The 13,907-nt window shown below is 35.4% G+C and overlaps 2 protein-coding genes across 2 annotated transcripts in view; one reads left to right on the top strand and one right to left on the bottom strand.

Moving 5' to 3' along the window:
- LOC112462007 (receptor-type guanylate cyclase Gyc76C-like) overlaps positions 1–7,696 on the top strand; it is a 63,461-nt gene extending 55,765 nt beyond the window's left edge. Inside the window, exons 5-20 of the mRNA XM_025027497.1 lie at positions 159–465; positions 966–1,112; positions 1,378–1,571; positions 1,649–1,808; positions 2,031–2,188; positions 2,335–2,625; positions 2,733–2,993; positions 3,203–3,274; positions 3,606–3,774; positions 3,851–4,000; positions 4,137–4,473; positions 4,583–4,706; positions 4,783–4,881; positions 4,956–5,100; positions 5,220–5,476; positions 5,975–7,696. Coding sequence (XP_024883265.1) covers positions 159–465; positions 966–1,112; positions 1,378–1,571; positions 1,649–1,808; positions 2,031–2,188; positions 2,335–2,625; positions 2,733–2,993; positions 3,203–3,274; positions 3,606–3,774; positions 3,851–4,000; positions 4,137–4,473; positions 4,583–4,706; positions 4,783–4,881; positions 4,956–5,100; positions 5,220–5,476; positions 5,975–6,865 — 3,762 coding nt within the window. The 3' untranslated portion in view covers positions 6,866–7,696. The remainder of the gene's footprint in view (positions 1–158; positions 466–965; positions 1,113–1,377; positions 1,572–1,648; positions 1,809–2,030; positions 2,189–2,334; positions 2,626–2,732; positions 2,994–3,202; positions 3,275–3,605; positions 3,775–3,850; positions 4,001–4,136; positions 4,474–4,582; positions 4,707–4,782; positions 4,882–4,955; positions 5,101–5,219; positions 5,477–5,974) is intronic.
- Positions 7,697–8,146: 450 nt separating this feature from the next.
- Positions 8,147–9,236, bottom strand: LOC112462034 (NADH dehydrogenase [ubiquinone] 1 alpha subcomplex subunit 6). Its single transcript, XM_025027554.1, has 3 exons — positions 9,084–9,236; positions 8,892–9,007; positions 8,147–8,425 (listed from the first exon to the last, which is right to left on the bottom strand). The coding sequence occupies exons 1-3, from the start codon at positions 9,205–9,207 to the stop codon at positions 8,297–8,299; spliced, it is 369 nt and encodes a 122-aa protein (XP_024883322.1). The 5' UTR covers positions 9,208–9,236; the 3' UTR covers positions 8,147–8,296.
- Positions 9,237–13,907: the final 4,671 nt, after the last annotated feature.

The raw sequence follows: 13,907 nt of genomic DNA, 5'->3' as shown, positions 1-13,907 counted from the left end.
GTTCGTGATCCGATAAATTTGAACTGATTTATACTTCCAAGCCGTTCGAGAAAGGCTCAATGAGTCAATTGAAAATAAGACTCCCAAGACAGAATTATAACAGCGAAAGAGAGGGGGAAAAAAAGGAAGTTAACACGACAATCTTGCTTTGGTTGCAGAAATGCTCGGACTACAAGGCCTCGAAGGTGAAGACCTTCGTGAGGACTGAGCCGCCGGACACGCAGGTAACTAAGTCGGTGATCACCCTGCTGCTACACTACGGATGGAACAAATTCACGATCGTGACCGAGCGCGCCTGGTCGACGGTCGCTCGTTCGCTTCAGGAACAGGCGACTAAGAACAATCTCACCGTGAACCATTACAAGACCGTCGAGGACCGGCACACGTGCTGCGAGGACAGACTGCCGTGCTGTCAAGTCAGCGTATGGTTCCAACTTATACAGGAGACGAAAAATATGACCCGCAGTTAGTTTACATTTCTTTACTTTTGCGCCGATTTGCGAGGGGCGATCGCCGAAGCTTTTTTACCGCGGTGGATCGAAAAGCCGCGATTAAATTTAAATATCTTAATTCCGGCTCTGACGATTCGGCGATCGTCTCTTGGGATCCGATTTCATCGATTCCAAGTTAAAAACTATACTCTTGTGTCTATAGCGTATCCCAGACAACACGCATCCCAGACAGCCATGTCCAAAATCGGGACGTATGACGTCTTTAAGAGACATTGTGTTTACTGGGATATATGTATATTAATTGATTAAAACGAAGTAAAGAACCTGGACAAGAGTTATTTTTAACTTGTGTGTTTTTATATACACAAAGAAAAATATACTGAAGAAAAGACTACAGATTTTGTCTGTGTGTATAGCAGTCTTTATAATAACTACTTTGTTTAAATAACAGTTACATAACAATTACCATAACTTTTTATTCCATTCATGACATATTTACGTTTATTATTTCAGTTTACATCTTCCTGGGCACGCCAATGTCACTAATAGATATGATGAATTCAATGCAAGGCCAAAGGCTCCTAGATAACGGGGAGTACATGGTAATACACGTGGACATGATGACGTATTCCCAACGTGAAGCACAGAAGTACTTGTGGAGTGAGTGAATCTAGCGAATCTTATCAAACGTCACGTTTATGTCGTGAACAGTAGCGGCGATAAGCTGATTGCGCAATCTTGCACTATTTATAACGTATAAGCATAATATTACGAAACTAATTTAAATACTAATCTTTTAGTTAAGTATATAAAGCTAGATCCATTTTTTGCGGTAATCTTAAAGATTTGTTATTCAAAAATTTTACGTAACAACTAATGTCTATTTTGATTTCATAACAGTAATTTGTTATTATTATTGGTACAGAACCGGAGCATTTCGATAATCTGAAGAATTGTCTCGAGCCGAAGGATTTTCTGAAGAGAGCACGTTCACTGATGGTCGTCGTGTCGACACCGCCGACGCAAAATTACGAAGACTTTACTAAGAAGGTCCGAGACTACAATAGCATAGAGCCCTTCAACTTCCTAGTTCCCGAGCTTCTGAGAAAGTATGAAAAGGTATTTTTAGATGCTAGATCAATTGTAAACGCTCATGCCCCGCGCAATCTTTATTACACACTTAATCTCCGTTTCAGTACGTGTCCATTTACGCTGCGTATCTCTACGATTCTGTCAAGCTATACGCGAGAGCCTTGGATCAGCTAATACGAGATTACCCGGATGTCTCTGTCGAGGAACTGGCCAAAAACGGCACTCTTATAACCGAGATGGTTCTCAAGAATCGTACATATCAAAGTACGTGTAATAACATCAGATAGATATAATCTGTATTAATAGGATTAATCTCAAGTGGTTCACATGATATAATACTCGACCATTGATGATAAATGAGAGGAAAGAAATTAGATCGAAGATGAATCGATATAATTTCTTATAAGTGGGCCTCTTTCTTGCGTTTGTAAACATTGAAGATTGTCTAAATATATCTTTATTAAAATTTATCTTTATTGTTGCTAGGTGTGAGTGGGGCAACCATTAAATTGGATCCATCTGGAGACTCGGAGGGAAACTTTTCAGTGCTTGCTCTGAAAAAAGAACCGTTCCGTGTCCATAATTTCTCTTGTGACTACCAGATGATGCCTGTAGGCCAATTCCAGCAGGCTGACACTCTTCTAGTGAGTGAGTTATTTGTAGCGTTCGACAAATTTTTACAACAGGTCGAAGATAGAAGAGACGGTTATTCTATATTTAAATAATAAGATTGTAAAAATTGAAAACGCTATAATAATAATTGAGCATACGATATAATTGCATGATACAGGTATACAAGTCTTGGCCAGGCGCTATGGATTGGCCCGGTAAAAATAAGCCAGAAGCAGAACCTGGTTGCGGTTTTCTCAATGAACACTGTCCAAAGGATGACACGCATCTCCGCAGTATCATCGTCGCTGCAGCACTGGCTGTTTTGCTGTTTTGCGCCACAGTAATCACTATGAGCATATATCGAAGATGGAAGATAGAACAAGAGATAGAAGGATTACTTTGGAAGATTGATCCGAACGAGATACACGGTTATCCCCATCTTGATAATATGATGTCCTCCCCTAGCAAGGTAAATAGCGCGTGTGTTATCGTAATTGAGATAGACGGCAAAGTGCTCTCATTCGTATGTCGACCTCTTGATGCGTGATGTAAGAAATAAACATATTTCGATTACAGTTAAGTTTAGTTAGTGCAATGTCCTACGAGTCAAGATGCGGCGGCCAAGTGTTTGCGCAAACTGGACATTATCACGGTGTAATGGTACGGATAAAGGAACTGAAATTCTCAAAGAAAAAAGACATTTCACGGGACGTTATGAAGGAGATGCGCATTCTCCGTGAAATTAGACATGGTAATCTCAACTCTTTCATCGGAGCCTGCGTGGAGCCGATGAGGATATTGTTAATTACCGACTATTGTGCCAAAGGAAGTCTTTATGTACGTCATAGCGTAATCACGGTGACATCCTGCTATTATTCATAGTATAGTGTATTATGTACAAGAACAGTATATTAGCGTGCATAAATAAAAGTTGTATACATAGCGTAAACGTATTCGCTTTTTTTAAAGTTCAAGTAAGATAGTAAAAAAAGAGTGAAAAAGAGAATTGAATATTTTTGTATAAATATGCGTCATACATTTTTCAGGACATCATTGAAAATGAAGATATAAAATTAGATGATATGTTTATTGCATCGTTAATTCACGATCTCATTAAAGTAAGTGTTCTTAAAATTAAATTTATAGAAAAAATTAATAGTATATTGTGCACCAGGAGGTGCACACGATATTTTTCACAATATTTTTACGGAAAGTTCGACCTCCATGCCTAGAGAGAGGCGAGAGTGGCCATTTCATGCGAGGACGGCATAGCGGGACGAAAGTGATCACTTTCCGCCCTAGGGAGGAAAGTGGTTACTTTCGTCCCGCTAATGCCGTCCTGGCGTAAAATTGGTCACTTTCGCCCCTCTCTACAGGCATGGAAAGTCGAACTTTCCGTGGAGGTGTTGTGAAAACTATATTACGAATTTTAACACGGTTTTACTGTAGGGTATGCTGTATATCCATGAATCCTGTCTACTAGTCTGTCACGGTAATCTAAAATCGTCAAATTGTGTCGTGACCTCACGTTGGATATTGCAAGTGTCGGATTTTGGTCTTCACGATATGCGTCACTGTGCCGAATCTGACAGCATCGGTGAACATCAGTATTATCGAAGTATGTAGATATTTCTATCAAGTTGTATATTTCACATTGTTGTAATCGTTATTTTGACCAAATCATCTCGTTGCAGGCTTATTTTGGAAAGCCCCCGAGTTATTAAGAAACTCGCATGCTCCGATCAAAGGCACTCAGGCAGGAGATATTTATTCTTTCGCCATTATTCTATATGAAATTCTTGGACGCAAAGGACCGTATGGAAATATAAATTTAGAACCCAAAGGTAATTTTAAAGGATGTAACTGTATATATAATAAAGGGATATCGCAAATAAAATGTAACGATTGTATACGTTGATTGGTATTTAACTCGAAGATTACGAAAAAAAATTAATATGATTATTAAATAACTTGTGACAGATATCATAGACCGAGTGAAAAGATTCCCGGAAGATGGTGAACCGCCGTTTAGGCCCAACTTAAACATACTCTCCGAGTCGAAAGCAAATTGTGATTATGTCGTTAGCACTATTACGGACTGTTGGGCGGAAAGTCCAGAATTTAGGCCAGACTTCAAAACGATAAGGACCAGATTGAAGAAAATGAAAGCTGGATGGCATCGAAATATAATGGATCAAATGATGGATATGATGGAGAAGTACGCGAGTAACCTTGAAGATCTAGTCACCGAACGCACGGGACTTCTCTTAGATGAAAAAAAGAAAACTGAAGATCTGCTTCACAGAATGTTACCCAAGTAAGTTTCCGCAAGATGACGTGCTCCTCAATAAGAAATAGTGTGGCCGTAAAATTCCAGATAATGCATATGAACATACATTTACAAAATATTGTGTTGTTTGTTTCAGACCTGTTGCGAATTGTTTAACAAACGGTATTGGGGTAGAACCGGAAGCTTTTGATTCAGTTACGATATACTTTAGCGATATCGTTGGTTTTACTGCAATGTCAGCAGAAAGCACACCATTTCAGGTATGTATTTTTACGTACCGTCTTATAATTAGTAAAACGAAAATGTCATTTATGTAATCGATAATTGTGACGACAGGTTGTAAATTTCTTAAATGATTTATATACATTATTTGACCGTATAATCAGAGGATATGAAGTGTATAAAGTAGAAACGATCGGAGATGCATACATGGTCGTAAGTAGTATTTTTACCTAAGTGATTAATTACGAGAAAAAAAATAATTTCTTAGTGCTCAATATTCTATTTAGGTTTCCGGTCTTCCAATAAGAAATGGCGATCAGCATGCTGGACAAATAGCATCAATGTCACTGGAATTACTTAATGCTGTTAAGCATCATACGATACCTCATCGGCCTCAAGAAACTCTGAAGTTACGTATCGGCATTCATACCGGTAAGAGAAAATGCATTTAAGAACATGTAATATATGTATATGTGTACGTGTGTATATGCGTGCATATGCATATACACATTGATACACTACTTAATGATAACATGAATATAAAATTACAGGTCCTGTAGTAGCAGGTGTTGTCGGTTTGACGATGCCTAGATATTGTTTATTCGGAGACACCGTCAATACTGCTTCTCGTATGGAGTCTACCGGAGAACCGTTGCGAATCCACATCAGCAAGCAATGCAAAGAGGCATTAGATAAGATCGGAGGTTATAAGATCGAAGATCGAGGCTTCGTTGAAATGAAAGGAAAAGGAACAGTGAAGACTTACTGGCTCACGGGAGCTACTGTGACGCACAGAAAGAATATAGAGGTTTGTAATAAAAATGTAGAGTATATGAATTATATAAAAGTATGTGTGATGTAATAAGAATGTAATAAGGATTCTCCAGAATTTAAAGATCTTGTCTTAAGGCCATTGCACGTAACAAAGATTTAGTTTTAATCATAAGGCCGTAAGAAAATAGACCACGCACACTCGATGATTCTTCAAGCGCGAGAAGAATAATCGCCCGTGATGGGTCTATTTTCTTACAGCCTTACGATTACAACTAAAACATTGTTACGTGCAATGGCTTTTAGTAAACTCTTAAAAGTTTAATATTAAACCGTAAATTAATGTCAAGAATAAAGTATTAAATCTATTTTATATTAAAAGAAAATACGTTATTTAAATATTCTTAAAAATTAATTAGTGTACCTGTCAAATTCTGAATCTACATTAAAGTTATCGCTAAGAAAAAGGTATTCTTTTATTATTCATTCTCAAGTGACTTTTTCTCTAATGAATTTAATTTTCATGTTTCTACAGAACTGTAACGGGGATGAAGATCTTCCACCGCTGTTCTGCAGACCGCGGAAAAGCCCGAAGCTAAATCCAGACTCACGATACGCATCGCTACTAGATGGATTAGGTGCCGGTAGTCGCAGGCAATCATATGTACCATATCCAACAGCAGACGACGCTTCTTCGCAGTGTGGTGGATCTAGTCCAGTTCCGCGATCGTTGCACGCTCGCAAGCTCGAAAGATCTCCCCTATCTCTGACTGAAAGCGTCTCAAAGACCACACTTGATAATGTTTCAATTCAGGAAGAAGAAGAGCAAACGCGCTTAGATATCAAGTCAGTCGATGACTTGTTTATAAGCACAAGGCCAAAACTTAGAAAAAACGCGCGTGCATTATCTACCAATGCATCCTCGTCGTCATCGAGCGACAATCCATTCCAGATTTATGTTATACATGGATCCCGTTCACTTGATCCGCTTCCCGTTGATACATTGTCTAACAAACGGTTCTATTCACCGAACCGTTTCTGGAAGGAGAACGAGCGGATCAGTTCAAAAGCAGATTGTGCTGAAAAATTGCTGAATAACAACTATTCGAATGGTAACATAATAATGTCTCACACCGATAATCCCCCGAATGAAGCAGATCCACTGTTAGGGGATGACAATGTGGACAAGAGAGAAATACAAGGGAAGCGTTCGCGCTCGCACTCGCTGGATCAGGTGGTATCTGCATCTAGCATGGACAATGTACCTGATAAAAAATCCTCCCCGCGAAAATTGTTAGAAATTCCGCCTGTTTCAACTATTATACAGATGTTCAACGGGAATGGATTGCGCAACAGCAATGTTTCTTCAAGAAAAGGAATATTAACAGGGTATGATAAGCAAAATGAACGCGAAAGTGTGGTCTAGTTTCGCATTCAAGAAAAAATTTTTTTTTCTATGTAACGTACTAAGTAATAGAATCGCGAGAAATAGAATCACGTGTAAAACTATGCGCTGTCAGATGCATAAACTATTCGAAACATTACATTTACGAATCATAAGCATGATTTATTGTTGCCATCTTTTTTTCTAGCTTAGATATGTGCAATTTATGTATATGAAAGTTACCGACTACACTGTATATATTTTTAATATTATTTAGGTATTTTTTAATTCTTCTATTAAGTGTGTGCATTGAGGCGACGTAAAAACAACTTTTACGTGATACAGGACTGCTCTTCTGTTCTTTTCTCTTTGTTAAGATTTTTAATTCGAATGTATAACAGCAAACTATTTTATAAAAATCATGACCAAAGTACACCACGGACACTTAATTCATCTGACAATTCATTCCGTTAGTATGAAAAAGGAAGTAGGCATCGCGTGTAGTCGATGTCAGAATGGTTGATACTTTTATTTTGTAGGTAACTTTTATAATTTTATTTTTACGTGAATCGAGAAAATAATGATAATTATATTGAGATTTATATAGCAGTAAATCTGTAAAAGTTACCTAATAAACGAAAAATTCCTCGAGCATTCCAATATCGACTATACATAAACACGCGCGTATAAAATCAAACATGTAGCACATGAATGTATAAGACGTGTATGTGTATGTGTATATATATATATATATACATATATATATGTACATATAAAATACGTATATTAGCACACATGTATATCTGTAATATCTGTATGTCTATACTTGTTCATTGAAGGAAATAAATTGTCCGTATGGCTGTGAGAAGTAAACTAGATTACAGTTAAGGTGCTTAAGTAATATATCATGTTGTCAAATGTATTTAACTAAATAATAATATATCAATGTGAAGATAAAATGTAAATTAAAAGAATCATTACCTTCTATAAGATATAAGAATAAGAAAAAGTTTATCAAACTAGTAAAAAACTAAAGTAAAAAGAGAAAACTACTGAATTATTCTTCTCGTTATACATTAATATTAATATTAATTTAACATTAATTTAATATTAATTTTGATGAAACCCGCGCGTGTAATCATTGGTCATAATAGTGGTAGCCTGATTTATCGGCCTCGAATGGTAACGTAATAATTTCTCACATCGATGTGAGCCAGCAGCTAATAAGTTAGGCTACGAATGTGGACCGATAATCCTCCAAACGAAACATCAGATTCACTGTTAGGGGATGATAATAATGTGGACGAGAAATGATCCGACGAATAAATTGTATTTTACTGTTATTTATTCATGACACAGAAACCCATCGCTGTCTTAATTAACTGAAATCGTTGTATTTACATATTATACATAATTATAAATTGACAATCGTGTATCTCTACGATGCATCTCATGAACTAACGACGGAGTAAATTAATCTTGACCCTTGAGAAATTTTGACATGAAATCGGTCGGCTTCTTTTCCCAAGTTTCTTTCCAGTAATGCATAAGTCCTCCTTTAGTTTTCCATACGTTAGCTAACTCTTGCAACTCCATTTGACCCTGTTAAATTATACATAACTTCTGTATCAAAAGTAAAATGTAATTATTAAGGAGATTGGTTGCTTAAATCAATATAAAAATCAGATTTAGTTCAAATTTATGAAAGATAAGAAGGAGGTTTCTTGTACAACGATTTAAAACTTTAAGAAACAGCTAATTAAATGCATTCAACATATTCATTTACTAATACTCATTTATTTCACACGACGAAAACACTTTTTCTCTGCTCTGCCACCTGCCCGCAATGTGACGGCAACCAACCTCCTTAAATCAGTACTACTACTAAGGCAATTATTTTTGTCGTGTAATAAATCACATGCATGCAATATTTATTTCAAATGTAAATAAAATTTTTTCAGTAATATTATACATATGTATCTTGATTATTACATATACACAACAAAAGTTAAATAAGTTATTGCTTTATATAAAGATCAGTTTTTATATTAGAGATTTTTATTCTTACCCTTATAATCTGTCTGTCTATAATTCTTAAATCAGTCAGATGAGCGTGACGCTTGAACTCCTCTCGTATTTTCTTCTTACATTCTGCTTCAGTTTTTGGAATATCATAACTTAACACTGCAAAAAAGAGGTGAACGTGTTTGAGAATGCACAAGTTTCCAATTTATGATATATGACGATGACAGTTGCGTACATGAGCTTGGTACTTGACGGATCCATGCTTTGTACAACGTGAGCACTTTTCGGCGCGCATCTTCTCGATTAATGGACAGAATCGGCTTCACTTGGCGAACGACGGTCGCAGCTCGGCTGGCCATTTTGATCTATTTTAGAGTATTTACTCTTTTGTAGGACAACAGACCGTCGAAACCCCCTGTACGCTACCGCCAGTACATCCATTCTCGAAATTGATACTACGTAGCCACATTCATTTTCCGACACTGTCGGTAAAACATCATTTTGGTGCGCGTCCGCGCTACATTTGCAAATATTATATATATATGTATATAAATTTTTTTTATGCAATTTCCATCGTCGATGGTGTTAGTCATTTCTTGACGCTTCTTGTATCTTATTTGTTTATTTTTCTTTCTTCTATCGCTGTTTTTCCCTATTTCCTCTGATCCTTCTTCGATAAATTTTTTTTTATTCTTGTTCGATTTCTATTTATCTGTTCTTCTATCCATTATATATATATATATATATATATATTATATATATATATATATATATTATGTCATTCCTTCTGTTATCTTGTCAATATATTTTTTGTAATCATTTTTCATAATTTTTTCTCCTCTTGAATCTGCTTTATCTTATTTCTTTGACGAATGATAATTTTATAAAGGCTGAAAATATAAAGACAGAAAATAATGAAAATGAATGAATAATGAATGCTTCCCTTTTTTCCGGGGCATCTCTTTCATTAATTTATAATAATTTATATTATATTATATGTTACCAACTCGTTAATATTATTTATTTTGTATTACTGTGTATTTTATAAAACTTTATACTTACAAAAGAGGACCCGTTTTTACAGAACATCGTTGCAATTGAATGTACTTTGGCTAAACTTAGCTTGAATTTTTTAAATAAAATTAAATTACATTTTCAATTTTAGCTAAAATTCTGTCCGATAAAAATGGGCCAACTTGTAGAGGCCTTCCACCACCCCGCCGATTCCAATCAACGATTCTCATTTCCTTGGATATAAGCTTTAGTTTTCTTTTTTCACACACACACTTTTTAATACAATTTCTACAATTTTAAACAATTTAATCTATGCTAAAATCTAATACATAATAAAAGCAATGAAATAATACATAATTTATACAGTAATAAGAAAAAATTGTGTATAACATATAAGATAACTTATTAATTCTGGATTACACAAACGTTGAAAATGCGTATACTAACACATCGTCCGTATTTTATAGCAGTACCTATAACTCAACAGTGTATAGTAATATTGATAAGTAACATCTAATTACGTAATATTTATTTTAACCGCCGAAAGAGATTTGACTAAATATTAAAAATATATGTATTGTTTAACTGCTTAAATATTTGACAAAAATAAATAAATAAATACATGATTGTACTATCAAAAGTGTTTTTCTAGGCATGTAAATATAAAATTAGTAACTTGTTTCTCCTTTCAACCTGAATTCTATTAAAATATTTATTTGTGTTCAATGACGTAACATCACGTAACAGATAGTCGTTGTAAGACTCAGGCATAATAAAGATTGCAACAAAAAGTTTTGCTATTGCAAAATTAATAGCTCTTGCTGCAAAGAATGTTAGCTCTCATATTTAACGAATAGATTAGCAATTATAGCATAAATAGCAAAATTCTTTTTTTCCGCACTTTTCGATGACTATACCTTGATACTTTTATATGTAAAATAATAAATAGAATTTAGATTGTAAAAAAAAATAAAAAAATATTTTAAAAATTTGATTGCATTTTGTAGTCGTATTCAATTTTGCAAAAATACAAATGTAAGAATTATTATTATTATTATTATATTATTCCGAGGTATTTTTTTTCAAATCAAAAATAAAAAATGGGTTGTCCGGGTCCCAGCGAGACACCCTGCTTTTCCAATAAACTCTGTACCAACCAACCAACCATTGCATTGCCCCAACTTAGGGACCCTCTCTAAATATATAGAGAGCTGGGCAAGCAGCAGCAATACTCTCGGTGGGTTGCCATCCCCATCTACAATTCCGAGAGGTGGCGATCGAAATCTGACCAAAAACCGTCTTGGTCCTAACCGGATTTGAACTCGGTTCTCCGTCTCACTAGACCAGCGCACATCTCTCTGCGCCACGATCGCCACACTCTCGATCGGTGCTCTTTGGAATTAAGTAGTTGTCTCCCGACAATACGATCCGTAGTCAGTTGAATGTAATCTTATTTACGAGTAGAAGTTAAACAGCCTAAACGCTATTTGCTCAGTACCGCGAAACATTTTACTTCCCGGGCACGTACCGTAAGAGCGATTGACGATCGCGAGCACGGCTTTAATGACATAACGTCGTTATGTGTAGAAAAAGGTTGTCAATGTTACACGTACGTGCCACGTGTCCGTTCGCCGAAATTAGAAGCGATTTGGGAAACGATATCAAACTGGAACGATTAGAACGTTGAATAATTTTATTATTTATAATTAGGGAAATTACATCTCATCTTTACGAGCAAACATTTAAAATTTATTTTTTTGTTTAGCATCTTCAACGCACACTCGCACATTCCTTGCGGACGAATAATGTTGCGTTAAACACATCAGAATCGGGCCGACTAAAGATCGACTAAATAAAGTTTATGCAAATTGTCGTCTTTGGCCGCGGTGCTCTGCGGCGAGACGCATACGTCGCGATTGTATGTACGTGCTCGTAAAACAGCACGGGTAAATAATGAAAAGCGTCACGTTTCAAAGAAAGTATAAGTCTCCTCGGCACGATATAGCTTCGAGTAGTCGTCGCATCATCGCGATTGCATTTGCCTCGCGATTAAAAGGAATGGAGATCAGTCTTGCCTTTCTTGTCGATTATCGTCGGGCTTGTGGAATCTCGGGGTAATAAAAAAAAATGACAATTGCACCGATGAAAGTGGCGGAAATATCGATCGATTATATCGAAACGCTGAACGCTTATATGCCATTAATACGAAAATCAATCTTCTGAGACTATTTGTAGTCCGTTCTTATTTCAAGACCGTCTTGAGTATATAATGTCTTAAGATGCTCTGTGATTGATTTATAACATCTTAAGATTGTGCTTAAGACGGTCTTAAATATATAGGTTTGACTTGGAAACCTGTTGATTTCCACGCATGGCCAGTAAACGCTCCTCTACGTCGCGTGACATGTACTTCGAAAAAAGCGGGATCTCTCCCATCTTCGCCGATTAATTTCGCTTGCGCTCTCATTTGTACCTCTCTGCGATTCATTATCTCCGTATAAATTTTCCGACGTTCGTGCCTCTTTCTCTCCTTCCGTTTTGTTATCTTTCGCGCTAAGTATTTCGCGGAAATACTTTGACAGCTGAGACAGATTCGCGGCGAACGGCGAGTCGAGCGATGTCGACGATGGTTCACGATGGCATTGATTTTTGCGCGCGAAACAGATTTTGCGACTATAGAGAAAAAAATAATATCGATTCGTTACAGTACACAGTACACGTGTACACACACGCCACAGTTAGTAACAATGACGTAGATGGCAACGTGCAGAAACAATGACGGGTACTAACAGCTGTTATCTTATCTTTTTTTCTGTGAATGTCAACATTCGGGGTTTGCCATGTATACTGGTACTTGCATCAGATATTTCTGCATTTTTCTTGCGAGCGACGCTCTGTTGAAAGTTCTAAACTCGTGACGTCTTGTAGAAGATTTGACCGGTATGACAAAAAAAAACGACTTTACGTTTATTTAATAGAATAATAAAATATTTAATGCCGAAAGAACTTGTTATTAAATAAGAAAAATTGTGTTTATCATGATATTTAATTCTTTGGTTATTATGCGTATTAAAATAACACATAATGTTTATGTATATGTACTTTGTATGTATATACTAGATAATTTAGATATAATAGTCCCTGGTCATTTTATTAAACGCGCCTTAATTTTTTACAATTTATTGACTTCCCAGCATCAGCTTTACGATACCGTTCATCTATCATTGTTATAATTAAATCAAATTATGTTGTTTATGACGTGTTTTATTTGAAAATGTGTGAGAACGGATAAAGAAAAAAGTGGTAAAAGAAGTGATTATACCACAATAACTCAGCTGATTAATAAAATTATTTATGTCTGAAATAAAAAATTATTTGTCAAAAATTATTTGGCTTGAAAAGGGACATATAATTCCGATGTGCGCCATATCGTAAATGTCGTTTTCAAGAAATTTTAAAGGCGACTAATTTCTTAGATAGAACTTGATTTTTTCCTTGAGATGAAGTTGTAGATCTCAAGTCGTTTTCAAAACACTGTAATAAAGCTCTCTTGTTAAGAATTTCTTGAGATATTTTTAATTTTATCAAAATATTTTTAATATGAAATATGAGAAATATTTTATATTAATATCTCATAAAGTATTCACGTAGAAAAAAAGGATTTGCTACTATAGGGATAACTAACATTTTTTGCTGCAAGAGCTATAATTTAGCAATAGTAGCAAAATCTTTTTGCAATTATTACTTAAGTAGTAAGAGATTCAGCAAAACTTTTTTGTTATTGCAACAAAAAGTTTTTCTATTATTGCAAAATTAATAGCTCTTGCTGCAAAGAATGTTAGTTATCTCATATTTAACGAATAAATTAGCAATTATAGCATAAATAGCAAAATCCTTTTTTTCCGCACTTTTCGATGACTATACCTTGATACTTTTATATGTAAAATAATGAATAGAATTTAGATTGTAAAAAAAATAAAAAAATATTTTAAAAATTTGATTGCATTTTGTAGTCGTATTCAATTTTGCAAAAATACAAATGTAA

This window comes from Temnothorax curvispinosus, unplaced genomic scaffold, assembly GCF_003070985.1.
Source record: "Temnothorax curvispinosus isolate PA1 unplaced genomic scaffold, ASM307098v1 QBEX01011959.1, whole genome shotgun sequence".
Classification (NCBI taxonomy): domain Eukaryota; kingdom Metazoa; phylum Arthropoda; class Insecta; order Hymenoptera; family Formicidae; genus Temnothorax; species Temnothorax curvispinosus.
Note: the sequence above shows the minus strand (reverse complement) of the source record. Positions and strands in the feature narration are given on the sequence as shown.

What these genes read in the sequence shown, in the direction of transcription:
- LOC112462034 (XM_025027554.1), bottom strand. Translation starts at nt 9,207, where the DNA reads ATGGCCAGCCGAGCTGCGACCGTCGTTCGCCAAGTGAAGCCGATTCTG. An exon ending in CCGTCAAGTACCAAGCTCAT is followed by an intron (nt 9,008 to 9,083) that starts GTACGCAACTGT and finishes TCTTTTTTGCAG; the next exon opens with TGTTAAGTTATGATATTCCA. An exon ending in TAGACAGACAGATTATAAGG is followed by an intron (nt 8,426 to 8,891) that starts GTAAGAATAAAA and finishes ATAATTTAACAG; the next exon opens with GGTCAAATGGAGTTGCAAGA.